Below are 19,199 nucleotides of genomic sequence, written 5' to 3' on the forward strand. Positions count from 1 at the left end.
TTTTTAAAAAGTGGGTTTCCACTGTAGCTGATCCATCTATTTAAAAATTGATGTCAACAACAGCCCACAAGCATTTTCTTCCATCTATGTTCATTACAAAAGAAAGAAAGAAAGAAAGAAAGAAAGAAAGAAAGAAAGAAAGAAAGAAAGAAAGAAAGAAAGAGAGCAAGAAAGCAAGAAAGCAAGCAAGAAAGCAAGAAAGCAAGAAAGCAAGAAAGCAAGAAAGCAAGCAAGCAAGAAAGCAAGAAAGAGAGTCTACTAAATTCAGAATGACAGCCTGGAGATGTGCAGATGTACGTCCTTGACTAATGTTGGCTGACCCCTCATTGCTCGGCAATTAAAAAAAAAGAAACTGAGGGAAGGCCAAATCAGAAGAAGGTTAAATGAGTGACAGAGCAGAGATACGCACCAGATGGGAAATGTGATTATACTCAGTGCCTGGCAGTACACAAAGTGTTGTGCCACAGGAGGGACCTATACCAGAAGGTTTATATTGGCTAACCTGCAACTGTAGTTTGAATAATCACCTCCTCTTTGTGTCTAATAGAGGAAGAAAATGTCTCAGAAATCAAGTGTGGAGAAAATATGCATGTGTGCAGAGGAACCAGACCTAGGAAACATCTTGTGTTCTGTCTCCTTAAACCTTTTAAATGGATTTTTAGTAGTGTGCAGACTTCATTCTGTTTTTTGCACCCAATCTGGACTCCTATATGGATTGGTTTGTGTTTTATTTTTGGTTGGGTATGAGGAATATTGAATCTTCTGTGGGTGCTACTCTGCTATCCAGGTGTCACTCAGTCTTCAGTGCCAAGAAATTCCTTTGTAAAATCTGCAGCAACTGCAGAGTGTATCTTCGTAAGGAAATTAAATCAAGGTATGATGAACCCACACTCCATTTCCAAAATGATGCTAAACATTTTTTTTTTTCATACTTGTGTAAAAGTCATTCTGAGTGTTAGCGTCTTGGCAGAGCTACGGGGCTTTCAAATTCTACATTGTCAAGGGTTATATTTAGTTAGCTGGCGAATATGATTGCCATTTATTTGAAATAAGTCAATTTATCTGGTGCTGCCTTTCCATGTATTTCATTAATTATACGTAGCTTTTGTGGTTTTATTTTGTATTTTTCCTCATGTTTACTTCTGAGTTTTGAGGCCCCCCCGGAGTGATGTGGCATTTGTGAAGTCATAAAAACTCTGGTTATGATTTATTACCATGACAAGTTTTCAGTCTGTTTCCAATAGTCAGATGCAGAGAAAAATAGTTTCCAATGAAGCACACCGACTAAAGGATTAGTTGGCTGGATTGGGGCTGGTGTTGGTCTGTGCTGGATTCAACTGGTTGCTTCGTTAGGGTTTGCTTCATGCCTTTATTACTGAGTGCTGGGATGCTACTCGCCTGTCGGGGGATGCCATCACTGTTCCTGTTTTGCTGGCTGCGACTAGCCGCTGTTTTCTGCTCCTGCAGCAGCTCCTGGTAATTGTTTTGATGTACTGCTGGATGGACTGGGCTTGCACTGCCCTGTAGTCCAGCTGATATAAAAAATGCCTTTAAGATCCTGCCTTTCCCATCCTAATCTACAAAGGAAACAGGAAAAAGGAACTTAAACTCCCTGTACTCAGACAGCAATGAGACTGTTCCAGCCTGCTCCGTTGCTGCAGTTCCTTGCCCGTGTCTTGTAAACACGCTGCAGTCCAGCATGCCGGAGCGGAACCACTGGTAAAATTTTGACCAGGGGAAGGATACTCCATGAGCTGCTGTAAGAACTGGATGGATATATTTTGGAAAGCATGGACCCTTTGGCACCTCTGGTTCTCTATGGATTCAGCCTGATTATTTCAGGTAAGCATTTGCTTTAATATCTACAGCTGGCCTGTCACGCCCTTCTTGCTTCCCAAGCAATGGGTGGGCAAAACACACAACTCCCCACTCCTCACACTGGGAATCACTTTATTGATTAATTACCCGCGTCTGCTCCAGTATGATCACTTATCTCTGTGAGTTGTTCCCACAGCAGGCAAAGGGAGGAGGGCTGGAAGCAAGGTATCAGGGAGTGTGCTCTGTATTCACAATCTGTGGCTGTCTCTTCCTAAACACTGAAGTCACTTGTTGACGCACACGCTCACACTGCAATCTAGATGTTGACTCTTTCTGTGTCTTACTTTGTGGCTGTGCAGCAGGAAATGTTGGCACTTGCAGTTATTCCAGTGTTAGATTTTAGATAAGCTTTCAGTCAAGATTCTGCAGTTGGAACCTAGATGGAAGTCAGTGAACAAAAAGGCTGGAAATACCCATGTTGTTTAAGACTAATCAATAGAACTTTAAGTGCAACTGAAGAACAATTCAGTGTTATCAGCAAATATGATTAGTTATCAAATCAGCAGTTTGTCACAAGAGACATATGCTCTAAAGCAAATCTTGCTTGTAGAACTTGGAACACTCATGTTAGAGATTTGCTGCTGAAGCCATCAAAGACAGAGTACTGAGGAAGCCTGCCCCTTCCTGAGCTGCTGCCAGTTGCTCAACTTTTAAGCATTTCTATCTCCACCCATATTTTGATACTCTAGAGAGTTTCTTCAAGGAAATCTGCGAGGGAAAATCTGCGAAACAAAAATACAATAGCTCTGAGCTCACTCCTTAAGATGTAAAGGTGCCCATAGGTCCTTCTAGTCCATCTCCAAGTAAAAAAGTTAGATGCTGTAAAACAGCATATTAAGCTGCACTGAAAACCAGAAAGTAGCATGAAAAGGCAGAAGTCCTCATTGTAGTGTAACTCACTTTACAGTTTCAAATTTTCACAACTAGCACCATCTTACTAGCTAAGTGACATGATGAACTAGTTTCTTTGAGATGTCACTGAATTTTTAATTACTTTGGCAGTGAGAATATGCAGGAGATTAACACAGGCAAAAAAATTAAGTGCCTAAAATCTGTTGAATGCATGTTTGTGAGTATTTATCTTTAGCCACTGCTGCAGTAGATTGTGTATTTTTTGCTAATTCCTGTTCTCCAGCTGAAGTTTCATGACCGCTTAGTGCTCACTGATCCAAGCACGGCCACAGCCTCAGGAGGCTCAGGCGGCACTGGTGCTGCTGCCATTATGGGCAGAGAGGGAAAGAAAGCCCAGTTCACCCAGCTCTTTCCCTTTTCCCTGCTTGCTATAGAGAGCAAGTAATTTTCATGAAGCCACGGCCACGGGAGAAGCAAAAATTTGGCTATGCAGATTAGCAGCGCAGACCGCAGGGCACGAGGAGCCGCCCGGCGCAGCCTTTTCCACAGGGGCTCTCCGGGTTAGGTGTGTATCGCAGTCACACCCGTCTCAACAGATCTGTCCGCTTTCCCGCTTTTGTTTGAGAATGATATCATGTTTCCTGGGGCGAGCGCGGGACGACAATGCGAGCCCGCTTTGCTCCAGATACCACAGGCGGAGCTCAGGAAGGCGGGCAGACGCTGCCCAGCAGCAGAGGTGCTGCAGCCTTCTCCCAGCGGTGTGGGCTGCCCTGGGCCTGCCTTTGTGAGGCTCCAGCTGCAAGGAACGGCCTTTGGTTTATCTCCTAACTTTAATAGCGTTACCCCATTAGCAGACAGATCTGAAGGCCTGATTTGGGTGGTGATATTCAGTACCTGCTTACCAGTGCTGCAGTGCAGCCTCTGCTGAGTGCACGCCACAGAAGTGCTCGCCTATTCCACAGCACACTTTCCTGTAGCAGGCCCACCAGTTCTGCAACAAGGAACAAATATCATAGTTTGTCTCTTGCTTGCTGAACACATCCTCAGATGGTTTGATGTTTGCTGTCAGCTTCTTGCAGCGTGCTGGCTGTCAAAAGCGATGTGTGAGTGCTGCTTTAGCAAGATGGCCTCCTCTGGTAAGAGGTCTGTAGAAATCAGCAATAGTCAGAATGAGTTTCAAGCACTTTTCACTGACTGTTTCTGGCTTGTCAAATCTCTCTGTTCTCAAAGAGAGAAAGAATCTTCAGTGCTACAGCTCTATGATACCAATAACGTTAAATGCAAAAGGTTGCTAAAAATACTGGATTTCTTATTTTGGGGGTAGTTTTGATTCAGAATCCGTATATAGTAAAGACTAACAAGGTTACCTTAGTCTTTTAAAGGGTAGCAGTGAAACTAACAGTGCAGTTGAATTTGATGCGACCTGTGTATAATCCCCATAGGTGGCTGAGCTTTCTTTAGGATCAGTAGGTGTTATCGTGAAAATTATAGATACAATTATAAAAGTCATCATTATTATATGATTCATTTACATGTTTAGAAAACAAAGCAGCTTTGAACATACATTACCAAATTCACAGAAGCACATTTATGATGGTGTATGCTCTTCAGAGCTACGAAGAGATGGTAATTTCTGGTTGCAGAATAGAAAGTCCTAACAACTCTGTTTCAAGATTTGTTTCTTCTTCCTGAAGCTTGACTTAACCTATAGAAAACCTACATTTTCTCTTGTGCTTTATTGTTTTTGTTTTTTTTTTTACATTGTTTTTTGTAATTATTTTTTACATTTTTTACATTTGTTTTTTACATTACTGTACTCTTTCTCAAAATGTTTGTGCTCACAGAATCACAGAATGGCCCAGGTTGGAAAGGACCTCAGGGATCATGAATCTCCAACCCCCCTGCCACATGTGGGGCCAACCTCCACATTTAAAACTAGACCAGTTTTTCCAGGGCCCCATCCAACCTGGGCTTGAACACCTCCAGGGATGGGGCTTCCACAGTGTCTCTGGGCAGCCTGTGCCAGCACCTCACCACACTTGTAGTAAAGAATTTCCCATAGTTAAAGGAAGGACCAGGTTTATGTGTCTTTGGACATGCTACTGCCAGAATGAAAAAGCACCTGAACTTTGACCACAACTCAGAGTGCTGTCTTTCTGAGCCTCTGACAGCTTAAGGGACACAAACCACATCTGAAATTTTTATCTCAGGAATTTTAGAATTACTCCGACTAGATATTAGATTGATGCCAGATATTTCAGTCACCAAAGTGATCAAATACCTTCTAATGTGAATTGCAGGAGAAAGTGGAAGAAGGGTTTTCACTCCTTAAATGTATTTCATTTGTAAGATCCAGGAACTGCACCTGCCTGCCTCTTATATCATTTATGCAGAGGATCCTGTTATCTTTTTCAGGAGCCTAAAGTTTAGACAGAATTTAGACTCTTGCTGAGATAGAGCCGCCACTGACTCCAGAAGTGATAGTTCTGTCACATGTATTATTAATGAACCTCTGTGACCTGCTGACACCTTTTATCTCAGCACAGGCCCACTAAGACTGTCATTGATTACAAAATGAGTGCATCTAAATCCTGGGAGAAAGGAGAGCTGATCTTTCTTCTTGAGATTGCTGACTATAGTTTTGCAAAGGAAAAAAGTTTAAGCAGTGACCATTATTACTGCCCCCTGACTCTGACTCTAGAAGCCAAAAACAATTTCAGGCAGCCCTGTGCACCTACTCTATGTGGACTCGTGAAAAGGTGCTGATTCTCTTCCATTGTTTCTTTTTATCCTTAGAATTTGCTTTCAGTATGTGCCTGGTTCAGCCCCAAGGAGAGGCATGGTATCATCTCTCAGCAAGCCTGTGTGCCAAAAGGCCTTCCAAGCAGCTGGGAGCAGTCAGGAATAGAGAGGCATTGCAGCAGGCACAAGGGAATAGCTTCTAAAAGGGTGAAATGAAATAATCCACCATCCACATCTGTTAACGTGTGCCATTGCTTTAGATACAGTTTATACAGCTATATATTAGATTGTTTGGAGATCATAAGTAAGTTGGTTGGGTAGACAACTTTTTTGCTGTAATTTCACATCTGGAGCAAAAAAAATTGTAATATTTTGTTGAGATTACTGATCTTATGTAAATTTAATCTGAAAGGATTTTGGTGGAGAAAATGGAGCACAGATGTCAGAGATGCTGACTGTAGAGCTGGTCCTTCATATCTCCACACTCCTTGTATGGAAAACCTGCTCTGTTATTGATCACGCACATTTGAGTCTGCTTGGCCCAGGCCTGTCTCTTTAACACAGATTTCTACAGCAGTTATTGTGGTGGGGAAGTTGTTGTGTAAGGAACAGAACAAATATACCAAAAATGGATGCATCCACCACTTCTGTGGGATGGATGTACAGCTCCACGGCCAGCTCTCACCATGATTCACAAGGGAATATGTTACATGTACATTGTAACATATATTACAATACATACCATGTATTACTGAGCTCATCAGGGAGGATGCTGAGTCCTTTCTTACACAGATCTGCCCATCCCAGAAGATCTACTTCTGGGAGAATTCCTTGCAAGCCTCATCTTCTGTATTTGTGTAATGCACCTGGAACCCAAGGGGTGAAAATTAAAAGTGTTTAAAGAAGGTTCAGCAGAAGATATTCTCTGAAGGAGCTACCCTGTGCCAGTGGGAAGATCTTACTGAGCATGCTGTTCCACTGCAGGACACTCGCAGAAAGGAAACAGCATATATCTGAAATGGAGGCTTTCCTGTGGCGAGTTTTGAATGCTGATTGTTTCTTTAGGGTGTAGATCTGACAACTGTTGTCCAGATAACATGCAGACTAAGAACATGAACTAGTAATATTAAGTGCCATAAAGTAGCAACAAACCCCCAACAGAATTCATTTTCTAACTCACCACTGGGAATAACAAGAACTCCTAGGCTCAAGAATAAAAGATATTTTCTAAATTTTGAAAGGACCTTTGAAAGACAGATACCCATTATTCAAGAGTAATGTACTTCAACCTTCTTACTTCAAAGCCAGTTTTTGCTTGTCTGTTACTTTTATACTTTCTGTGTCACGTCAGCCTGACCGATGAGGTGGCATGGTTAATTTCCTGGAGCACAAGAAGTTTCTCTAAGACAGTGCAGTTCCAAACACAACTTCTGGCTGATATGGCTGATGGTTTTCTCTTTAATTATTTTCGAGCTGTTCATTCCTGACCTGCCACTGCACAGCATTGTTAGCTTCCTGAATCACAAACTATACTTAACACCAGCAAAATTCCCTACACAGAAAAATCAGTAAGCAGCAGCTTGAGGGTACACTACTGTAAAAGAAGAGAGTTTGCATATTCAGCAGCAAAAGCCCAGAGACACTTCTAGACACTGTGAATCTTTTGCATGCTGTATGCTCTGATCATGTTGTGAAGATGAATTGATTGCATATGTTCTTTTGCATATGTCATCTCACTGCATTCACACAAACCACATACATGCACAGTATATACAGCAGCCTCAAAAAACAACTCTTGCTGTTATGGACAAATTGATTCTTGCCTGCAAGTACTTTCCTGGTGGTAGTACCCATATTTGGCTGGCTACAAATCAAGCTAGATTTAGCTGAGTTGCAGGCTTGCTCTGCTCCACTTTTCCCACATTCTTCATCCTTTTTCAGCATTACCTAGCACATTGTCAGCTGGTTGCTCAAGCAGTCCCTGATGGCACTTTTTTTTTTTTTTTTTCCTGCTTTAATTGCTTATGGCAAACCATCTCTAAGGAGAAGTCATGAGAAAGCTTTCATCTTCTTTCTGTGCTTAAGTTACTCACACGCAAACATTTAGGCACTCTCAACTTGGGAAGAGCAAACTCAGTTGCACCAGCCTTTCATTATCACTTTCATCTTAAAAGATTACTCTGATAGGTTATGAAATAAATGGAATGTAGAGGAAATGATTTTGCTTCCCCTTACAAGAGGGAAGTTGCATTTCCTTCATCTTCTCCAGATGCACCCAAGGGCCCATGAGAAAACTTGAGCTTTGGTAGCTTTGGCGGCAGTTGTATTTCTCACATCTTCCCACTACAAGTAGCAAAACAATGTTCTGTCACTAGTCTCTTGTACCTTTTTCACTTCACAGTGTCTTCACTCCCAAAATAATGCCCTGTTGCTAAGAGTGAGCGGTATTGATTGAGCAATAAACCATTCCAGAGCCTCCTGTTAGCATCCACGGACATCCAGTAGGATTAATTCCACAGACAACAAAAATTATTACTGGCAAACTTGATTTTTTGGTCTTTTATGAACTGTTTTATGAGCATCATTTCTGCATCTCTTTTTTACCCTGGTGCTGCTTCACTTAATCCTGGTGCAGATGCACTCAATCTGTTTGGGCTAACAATAGTTTCAGCGCTGTTTTCCTGTTGAGGACAGAGCTGTCAGAGGAGAATTTGACTCACAGTGAGTTGTTACTCAACCTGCTGCGGTCTTTGCATCTCAGAAGAAGTTTCCAGGATATCAACAGACTATTGAGTTTATGAAGTGAATTTATTATTTCAAAGCCATCCATGCCCCCAGATTGTTTACTTTTCAAATAGTGAAAAAAAAATAACCAAGATTTATAAGAGAAATACTGAGTGCACTGAAAAGAAAAAAATAGAAAAGGAAAAAAGAAGGAAAAGAAAAAGAAAAAGAAAAAGAGAAAGAAAAAGAAAAAAGAGAAATGAAAAGGAAAAGATAAAGGAAAAGGAAAAGAAAAAGGAAAAAGAGAAAGGAAAAGAAAAAGAGAAAGAGAAAAAGAAAAAGGAAAAGGAAAAGAGAAAGAAAAAGAAAAAGAGAAAAAGAAAAAGAAAAAAGAGAAGAAAAAGGAAAAGAAAAAAAGAAAGAAAAAGAAGAAAAAGAATCAATCCTGATTACCTTCCAAATTGGTGAATTAGTTAATAAATTTCAGTGTAATTTATTCAGTACTTCGCTAGCAGTTAATTGGACACTACACTTTTTCAGTAATATTGCTAAATTATTGCCATTTGTAATCCAGAATAGATTAATTACATTATTTTAGTTTGATGTGTACTTTATACAAAAAAATAAAACCAAGGAGGGTACCAATGAATAGCCAAGTACAAAACAAGATAGGATGAGAAAGCTGCAGAGCTTTAAAACAAAACTGTATTCATTCAAACAGAGGAAGTGCTTTGGTTTTTTTGGTTTTTTTTTGGTTGTTTTTTTTAGGAGACATGAAAGAGAGGAGTGCTGATGACTTGACAGTCTGAAATACATTTCCACAGAAATTTCACATTCCAATCTCAAAAAAATTAAGTTCTGTGGTTAGTATTATAATGAAAGTAAGAAACTGTTTTTCTCTCAGTGTAACACAAAACCCCAAGCACAGATTGCAGCACAGCACTGTATGGGTTATACTCACATTCTCAGGTAGCTCCTAGCAGGCAGTTCGAATTATATCATATTTCTTTCTTCTCACTAAATCTGATGAAGAAAAGGATGAAATTTACTGAATAAAACTTTCCTCCTTTCTGCCCTCACTTCCCCTTTTATTTAAGTAACACTCTGAAAGAATTAATGTCTCCACTCATTTCCTACCACAGCTCTTTTTTTTCCTTTGTTATACTCCAGATGCAAAGGGAAGGACTTCCATCCTATAGTCACATCAAGCAATTAACAGTAAAGCTCTCTAAATGTAAGGAAATGAAATACTATAATAGCTAAACCACTTCTTTCCACTACTACTCAGCATTAATTAACAGCTAAAACAACCACTCAGAACTCTACATTCTTAATGAACTCTGGAAATATGGGCTGGTTAATAAATACTTGTTTGGGGGCCGTGGTTTATTACTATCCTTTGCCATGATGGAGCTGACTATTCCTGCTGTGGTGGAGGATTATGAACTACATCATGGGATTAAACCATTTCCCAGTTAGGAGGGAAATTTGTAAAGGCATCATGTTAGACAGCAATTGTCTTGAATCTTTCCATGATTTCTTGGGGACCAGACAAGTGCTAAGTATAGATCACAAGATATTTAGGCAGTGACTTTCTGCGATGCAAGGACAAAACCTAACACTTTTCCATTCTCATGGTTCTTGCTGACTGCATTAATCTACAGCAATAAGCTGTTTCACCTAGAGATTGCCCAATGCTGTTTCCAGATGATTTTTCCAGCACCAATTCTGATTTGAGAAAGCAATAATTCAAACTTTTACAGACCGTCTTGTTCTTTGAGCATGGGATGTGTTCCAGGGAATTTCTCAGAAGTGTTTCTTCTGCCCTTATGAACTGAGTTTTACTGGTGCAACACAGCACTGAAAACAAAACTGTCTGAATGAATGGCCTTTGGTCAGCTCAGCACTGCCAAATAATGTTTAACACAAGAGAGAGCACAGTCCTGTAGTTCAGGGTGGGACAAAAGGTCTACCTCCAAGTGTTTCGCTGTACAGATTTCAGTGGACACACTATGAGTTAAACTTACTGCTTTAGAGGATGCTGTTCAGATGGTGCCATTTTCTCCATGCCAGGAGGACACAAAGCCCTGTGCAGCAATGAGCTTGTGTCAGAAATATCAGGCAGCAAATCCTCTCCCAGTTTCTACATCAGCCTTCTTCTCTCTTCTGCAAATCTAATTGCACACACAGCAAATTGCCTTCCTGATAAGGTCAGTCCCCCAAGGACTGTGGCAGGAGTCAAAGGACTTTTCCAAGGAAACACAGAGTATTGTCACTGACACAGGGACAGGCTGTTTCCTGTCTCTATTTGTTGTACTTTTCTCAAAGAGTCAAATCCTGTTGTCCTTAATTGGTCCTTGCATGTTCAAAGTCTTCATTAATACCAAGGGTGGGACCTGCCGTTTTTGCCACCAGGTAATGAAAATCCATTCTCACTCAGCAAGGGCAGCTGTGTTAGCCCAAGATGCATTGCCAAGAAGATACGCTGTAGGAAGCACAAAGCATAAAGCACATGCAGATTTTACACTTTTCTGATTGGTTGTTTTGTTTTTCCGTAATCACTAACTCCCAGTGGAGACAAAGAAAGCCTTCCTGTCACCTCTGAGGCCTGTAGCTGTCTTCAGAGGGCCAGTCCTGCCAGGTCCCTGAGTTCACAAGTGAAACACCCTCAGTTAGACTTGCTGCTAGAGAGCTGGTTTTTGAGATACATTAAAGCCTACCTTTTTCTTAGTGCAGAACTCACCAGGATGTATTTTAATTTCTGCTTGCAACATACCTCAGCTGTGAAACTTTAGCTCATATCTGGGGAATTAATCAGTCAGTGCTTATGCTTACACCCTTTTAGCCACAGAAAGGTCTTCTGGAGAAAACTCCAGAACATCTGCCTTGTTCTGTCAGTGTCTTGCGTTTGAGTTGCTCTGCAGTGTGTGATATGACAAGACACCTCTGCTTAGACAGTTCATCAAAAGACTATCCGCTGGTGGCTGGGTTCATATTCCTCTGGAATAGTCACAGGTATAGATGAGCAATAGGCCTGTGACATGCTTGTTCTATACCTTGATTTACACAATTTATATCACTGCAGAGAAAAAAACCATTATGCAGCAAATACCCTGAATCTAATATGATATTTCTTTGCTATATCATATATAGGGACATAAGGTAACACAAAAACTAGGCCTCAAGACTCAGACTTCTCCTGCCACTTTTTCTCAGCAGATGGAGAGACTGAGATGCAGAGAAAGAAGAGTTACTATTTACCTTTCAATGTGGACTTTCCCATGTAACATGCAGTTATAGTACATGCAATTCAACTTTTAGGCCATTGTTCCTATCACTGTGCACCACCAAGAAGAGCTAGGCCTCATTGCTTTGCCTCCCACCTCTCTTTAGATATCTATAAACATTTATCAACTCCCCACTCAGTCTTCCTTTCTCCAGGTTGAACAGACAGACCTAGGTTGCTATGTCTTTCTTTATACAGGAGATGCTCCAAGCCTTTCATCATCTTTGTGACTCTTTGCTGGACTTCTTTGAGGAATTCTGTCTTTTTTGAACTAGGGAGCCCAGAGCTGTATACAGTATTCTAAACGTGGCCTTTCTAAACAGGACAGAGTACATGGGGAGGATGTACTTGCACAGTAAGATGAACTGATTTTACTGATCTCCACCTTTATGCAGTACTTACTTTAAGGCCTGCTGCATCCTCTCCACAAGGTTTTGTTCCTCCATGGTGTGATCAAGAACTACCTGGGCTGGCACAGCACTGGGCTGGATGTGGTGAAGTCACTAATGACTCCTCCATCCCCAGCATGGGGAGCAGGGACAGGCACTCTCCCTGGCCTTGTGCACCAGCAGGGTGCATGCAGCCTGCAGCAAGCACACAGACCTTCTGGCCCCCTGTATCTCGGGCTGCACTCACTTCTTTCAGTGAAGAAAACTTTGGAAGCAGAACAGCTCTAAATATTGGGTCTTTCTGTAAAGTACAAAGGATGCTTGTATCCAGAGCAGGAAAATTATATAGAAGTGATGAATAAAATAATCAATTATTCTTCCTGCTTCAGCTAGAAGAAAAAAATGTTATTTTCCCTTCTCCTTACCGTAGATTTAAAAAATGAACGGAAATGCTTATTATTTGCAGAGTTGACTATAGGAGACCTGTGTTTCCCTGCTACCACACACATTTGAAAATTAAATCTGTAGCACCCTGTGAGAGATTCAGATCATGACAACCGTTGTGAAAGAACTTCCAGCTTCATCTATTTCTAGTGGTTCTGTTTATAAAATATGCTTGTATTCCTGTTGATTAATAAGATACTCTAAAATAATTGGTCCGTTTCTGCCACAGACTTGTTCTTTGAGTGCCATGGTTCCTGCTGCTTACTGTAAGTCCATTGACAGGTTACCATGTGAATAGCTATGGAATCACTAACCCTAACACATAAAATAACTGAAAAAATATTCCAAGTGCTCAAAATACTGCTAACTACTAAATCTAAAGACATATCCACCTCATGTCAATTCACACATATTAAATACATGTCAAGGACATAAAAGAAATTATCAAAATGTCAGGCAACTCTTAATGGCAAAGAACCACACTCGAGGCACTGCTGTCCAAGTATCCACAGAGCAACATGCTAGGATTTCCTTGGGCTTCTGCAACAGCTCAAAGAAGCAATGAAGTCTGGAAGGTTTATTTCCTCCTCCAAGAAGAGCAAAGCCCATTTGTTCTTCACATATTAAATATGTTTTAAAGTCCTACTAGAACAATTAACCACAGAATCACAGAATACTTGAGGTTGGAAGGGATCACTTGGGATTATCTAGTCCAGTGCCCCTACATCAAGCAGGATCATTTGGAGCACATTGCCCAGGATCACATCTAATCAGATTTGAGTATCTCCAGAGAAGGAGACACCAAAGCCTCTCTGAGCAGTCTGTTTCAGTGCTCTGTCGCCCTCAGAGTAAACTTCTTCATTTGTCTGTGGAATTTCTTATGTTCCAGTTTGTGCCTGTTGCCCCTTGTTCTGTCACCGGGCACCACTGAAAAGAACCTGGCCCATACACTTGACACCTTCTCTTTAGATATTCATAAGCATAGGCTAAGCAGGCCCAGCTCTCTGTTCTGGAGAATCTCCAGCCTCTTTATCTTCTTTATAGCTCTTTGCTGGACTTGCTCTAGGATCTCCATGTATTTCTTGTACTGGAGAACCCACAATGGGACACAGCACTCCAGATGTTGCCTCACCAGGGCAGAATAAAGGGAGAAGATTGCTTCCCTCGATCTGCTGGTCACAATTACTTTACTGCATTCCAAGATACCACTGGCTTTCTTGGTCTCAAGGGCAGACTGCTGGCTTATGGTCAACCTGCTGTCCACCAGGACTCCCAGGTTCCTCACTGCAGTGGTGCTTTGCAGTAGATCAGCCCCCATACTACTGGTATGAGGTTATTCCTTCTAAATGCAGGACCCTGCACTTGTCTTCGTTAAACTTCACGATGTTCTTTGCCTGTTGAGGTCTCTCTCAGTGCAATGGCAGAGCAGTTCTCTGGTTTGTCAGCCATTCCACCCAGTTTGGCAACATCAGCAAAGTTGCTGAGAGTGAACTGTGTGCCTAATCTGTTGCTTTTTATTTTGCTGTAAAGCTGCATAAGACCAAACAAGAAAGAAAGCCTGAGGATAGGGTGAAATAGCTTCTTTGGTGATCTGACAAGCCAAATACTCAAAATCTGCTGTACATTTTTTCCACTTGCTGTTTTTTCCCCAGGTAAAGTGGAAGCAGCACTGGACCTCATCCTTATCAATTCATTCCCTCTGGTGGGCAACTCAGAGACATCACTTATCTGTATCACTTCGAAGTGGCGCTCCCGTGAATCTATCACAATTGACCGAGACCAGGAGGATGTGACAAACCAGCATCGAGAGCCTCTGGAGGTCAGTGAAGATTCAAAGAGAGCCACAGCCAAGATGGTGATGTGGAAAAGGGAAAAGGCCAGCGAGACCATTGGAGCATACTACTGTGAAGGGAAGCTGAAGGATGAGGTGACAAGGATACACACCATGAAGATGCCACGGGGAGGTACTGTGTGAGGATCAAAACTGAATTCTGCATGTCATTGCATGCATACTAGCAGTCATCCCTATTTCACGGATGTGGTCACAAAAGTTGGCTCCGCAGCAGGCAAGGCAGCCTGCAGTCAGCTAAAATAGATTGGGCTCAATTCCGTGTTTTTTTTTAAGTGTAGGGTCAACTGCTTGATACTAGCTGCTAGTCATTTCCTGATGGAAGCCGATCAGATGTCTACTGGTACTCTACCTGTATTTGGCTGCTGCTAGGAATAAAATTAGGTGGCAGTGGCCTCAATGATGCCATAAAACATTACAAATGGAAACTCCTTCACTGTGAGACTCCTTCACAGGTCTAGATCTATACAGGCAAACATTGCTATCCTTGTTTTTTAAAAGGCAACCTGAGCCTGTAAAATAACTGCCTATGGTCCAGGGAAGCCATGTCAGCCAATTTTGATTTGCGGATTCTCTGTCAGTATAGAAAAGAAAAACATCACAAAAACAACAGAAAAACCCAGAGAATTTCTTCTGAATCTAAGAAAATCATTCACAAAAGTCCACTATACATTTAGACAATTTTGTCCAGTTTTCTGCAGCAAATCATGTTTTCAAAATTTCAGCAGTTTGTCACTATTTACTGCTTTGCTATAACATTTTGCACCATGGCAGCTAGGCTGTGCAGGCACTTTCACACTTTCGTTTTTGTATGTTTTTCTAAGAAGAAATACCTTTATTGGTATCCCTCATAATTATACAGCTAACCTAGAAAAAAGTTCTTCTTTTGCATGAGCTACAACTAGTGTCCATTTGTTTTGTTTAGTATGGAAATGTTCCAAGAAAAGTGAGTGGGACAAGTGCCTATTTATTGGGCTCTTGTCATCTCTGACCAAATGTGCTCTTTGAAGACTCATGATAGCCACCAAGATAGGTCTGCATGTGCACATCCTTTGCAGGGCAAACAACTGTTATTTCAAAGGAGGCAGCAGTGGGGAGGAGGATGTATGATAACAGTCCATGGAAGGCTCTGAAGGAGGCTCCTTCAACTTGACCATGCCTCTGGCTGAACACCAGTGAGCTAAAGGTGCCATGTGCAGCAACCTCCATGGCAGAATGAGGGTCCTCTGAATCCCTCAGTGTGTTGCAATTAGCATCTTTGCACCTAGGCATAGAGAATTTAAAGTAACCAAACTTTGAGAGCTCCTTGTGTGGGAGAAGTTGTTCCAACCAGAAATAACACAGCATTCACATGAGCATTAAGTAGGTTTATACGAATCTTTTCTATGTTTAAATCTATTTCTTGAATTTTCTTTGTGAAAGTTCTGAGTGACAAATGTTTGAGCAAAGAACTCATCAGTGAATGTGTATAATCTAAACAGTGTAGACTGGTGAGAAAGAGTTACAACAGAAATTCTCAAAGCTATTGAGTCCACAGAAAGAGGAAGAAGAGGTCAGTGAAGGACTGTGCTGTTTGGCAAAGCATCTGTAATTGGAAAACAGGACTTACTGCCCTTTACTGTTGCTGCCTGAATATTTTCTAAAGGCAGAGAGTGTTATCCAACAATAAAAATTCAGCAAGAGTTGAAATGAGCAGTTTCCCATACAAAAGACACAGGAAAGAGCAGCAGTTTTGAAAATCCAGCCACTGTTTTACAGCCTCAAGCCAAGAAGCTACTGAAACACTCACTAAGTATCAATGTTTGGTGGCCCCACTGTCTTCTGCTCTGTTATGTACCTGCTGTCAGATACGTAGATACACTGAGCACTTTTGCCATGTAACAGGAAAGGTAACTGGCTCATTTTCCCATTTTATTCTATACGTGTGCCATTCTGAAAGTAAGGCATCTATTCTCCTGCATTTCTTTCTATATTAGCATTACGGTTACACACGTAACATTGACTCATGCAGTAAGAAGGAACAGACTATGCTTTTTATATGTGATTATTATACTGGATATAGAATACATATTTAGAATAGAACCCTTGTCTTGCTTCTATTGAAATTTGTTGGATTTCTCTACAAAATGATGTGTATTTTCTTATATATGATTTAGTTTCCCTCCCAGAAACTCTCTAGCGCAGGCATACAGACAATTATGGAAACACTATTGAAAGAATATTATGGCACTTGCCCTGCAACTCAGTTCATGATGTCTCTATAAGGAATTGGCACACTCCAGATGTGAAATCACAAAACACAAGCCACAGTGTAAAAATAGTTTGGAATAGAGTCTACCAGAGAGCACGGGTTCCTTTCCATTGCAACAATACTGTGAAGAAAAAGTCTTGGGGCTAAGCTAAACACCATACAAAGAAAAGAAAATGGGAATACAAAGGTTTAATATCTTGCTAAACCAATAAGTAATACCTCTCTTAGGATCATTTGTATCTAACCATTTGTCTTTGGGAAAGCTGTTGATTTTTCCTGACTAGATCACAAGGTTCAACATGCGTTTGTTTTATTCACAAATGATGTCCAGCTCAGAAGCTGACTGTAAATTGGAACTGCTCTCAGTTTTCATTTTCTTGTTTTTAAAGAGAAATGACTACATTACTCTATACTGGAATTCTCTGAGATGTAACTTGAGATACCAGTGCCATATCTGCTGTGTTACCTAATAACATGTCAGATCCTTCATATTTTCCTGCTGTACCATGCAGGAGGAGTCTGGCTGAAATCAGTTGAAAAACACTTGCAGATTCGTCAGAGCTACTTGAGAGCATATAAGGAGGAGAGGGAACGGCTGTTTACAAAGTTGGATAGTGATAGGACAATTAAAGCTGAGTACAAATCCAGTGGAAAAGTCCAAGGGAAAACTGAAACATACCATTAACCTACATGTAGAAAGTGCCTCCACTTTTTCAGATGGGGCTGTTTTGGGATAAGCAACAATGAGTTGCTATTCCCAAAATACAGTTTATTAAATACAGTTTATTCTTTTGTTCTTGGTGCAAGCTAGCACTCCCAGTACTTACAGACGATGTGGTGAATGAATGATCAGCACAGGCCATGCTATCTCCCCCAGCCCCTACGTGACTGTAATCTGATCTGTCTCAACTGTTCTCCATTAGAAAACTGAACCAGAGGAGAAATGAGGCATGCAGGCCGCATGTCTGCTTCTTCCTACAAGATATTTTCCAGTTCGGTATCCAGCCTGCTTTAAAAATGTCTCAAGGGATAAAGAAATTTAGGAAAGCATTTCACAACCAGTTGGAGCTCCTAGCTGGGAAGTGTTTTCAATTACTCAGCCAAAATCCTTTAAAAAAAATAATTCCAAGTCTCAGTTTCCAGTAGCATTCTGCTGTTTGAGGTTATTGGCGAGTTCTCAGTATTTGCCAAACATAGGGATGGCATGGATGGGTGATGCTAAATAGCTTGTGCGTGCAATGAGGACATTTAAACATCAGAGATAGGTCACACTCATAAATTAATCTCAGCTTTCAGCCCAGACACCAGGTACAGATAACAACTGCTGCAATTTATCCCAAACTTATGTCCTATTTTGTTCGTAGCTTCATTCCACCCAGTGGCCTTAACAGTTACAGCAAACAAGGGAGAGCATGTGAATATTTCCTTCATACGAATGGCAGCAAAAGAGGAAGATGCGGTGATCTACAAGAATGGTAATTAACCTTTCTCTTGTCTCCTCATTCTGTCCTTGTCTTAGCCATCTGCCACTTAACTGCTTTAATGTTACTGCTCATGTCCTCACTGTGGAGCTGGAGCAGGCATAATTCCTCATGCATCCAATGTCCCTTAAAGGAGCCATCTGCCATACTTAAATATTGATACTGATCTAATCGTTTCCCTCCCACCAGAATGCAAAATCCTATCTACACCTTTCCTTTATTTCTCAGTTTTCCTTTTTCATTTCTTTTCCTATCTCCTCCTATTTTTGCCTGTTTCATTTTAGTTTTTATCTCTTTTCTGTACCTCTGTGCATGCTTATTTATCACATCTTTCTTTGCATTTCTACTGCTTTTCAAGTGCACACTAGGCTTGGAAGCAAGTGCAAAAGATGTCTTTTAGAAAGGGCAACACACAAAGCAGAGTTTATTAAAGATCTGTTTCTTACTAGAGATTCAGCTATGACAGTGCACAGTGGGGAAAGTTGCCATCACTTGTGCCTTCATTGTCCCCAAGGAAATTCTGTGACCCTCTATCAGCATTTTCCCATATAAGAACCAGTTGATGTGTTGGAGCAGAAGTGCTTACATTCCACTGCTGCATTCTCTGGAGCTCTAACTGAAAGTTGGGCAAAAAGCCTCAAATTAACTCCAGACAGTAGGTCAGGTTCTCCACCTGAGACTGCAGCAGAAATGTCGTCCTGATACAGCACTGGGCAGTGAATAGAAAAACCTTATCCTGACTTATTTAACTGTTGCTGTCTCTCACTTCAGGCATTTAAAATAACACTTCCCCCTTGCAGATGCTCACAAGGCCATCCAGCAAACGCAACTGTTCTCCTGAACAGAATTTCTATAAGACATTGGCATAACAGGCTGCCATGGAAAATGAGTCACAAAAGCCAAACCCTTCTAACACAATATTAGCATAAGGCTTTCATAGCACTTTGCTGTTGTCATTTTTCACAGATTGTAACTCAAAAGACATGTAAGCAAACAAAACACAGTTTCAGAACAAAACTTTGTCATTTTTTGCTCTTCTTCTTTGGCCCTGCTTTCTTGAAGAGCTGTTACGTATTGTCATGGTCTTATCTGACTAAAAGTCTTTTTGCTTTTTTGATGGTGATCCTCAACAGGTTTTCATGTTTCAAATATGCCTGAAATATGACTGCTGGGTGGTCCAAAGACTAAATGGTATCACAAACATGTATGACCAACTGCATAATAACATAGATAAGCTCCCATGGTAAGAAAACATAGAAGAGGCAGAAACATGATAAATCTGGTAAGAAAAGATACAGCTGCA

General features: G+C 41.0%; 1 protein-coding gene across 1 annotated transcript in view; it reads left to right on the forward strand.

Annotated features, from left to right (window-relative positions):
• Window positions 1-1,790: 1,790 nt before the first annotated feature.
• The window catches only part of TEK (TEK receptor tyrosine kinase), a gene marked incomplete at both ends in the record, with an annotated part of 34,347 nt that continues 16,938 nt past the window's right edge, over window positions 1,791-19,199 (forward strand). The window contains 3 exons of the mRNA XM_079548179.1: window positions 1,791-1,842; window positions 13,968-14,279; window positions 17,780-17,890. Coding sequence (XP_079404305.1) covers window positions 1,791-1,842; window positions 13,968-14,279; window positions 17,780-17,890 — 475 coding nt within the window. The remainder of the gene's footprint in view (window positions 1,843-13,967; window positions 14,280-17,779; window positions 17,891-19,199) is intronic.

The sequence above is a fragment of the Tetrao urogallus genome (genome assembly GCF_951394365.1).
Source record: "Tetrao urogallus genome assembly, chromosome: Z".
Lineage (NCBI taxonomy): Eukaryota > Metazoa > Chordata > Aves > Galliformes > Phasianidae > Tetrao > Tetrao urogallus.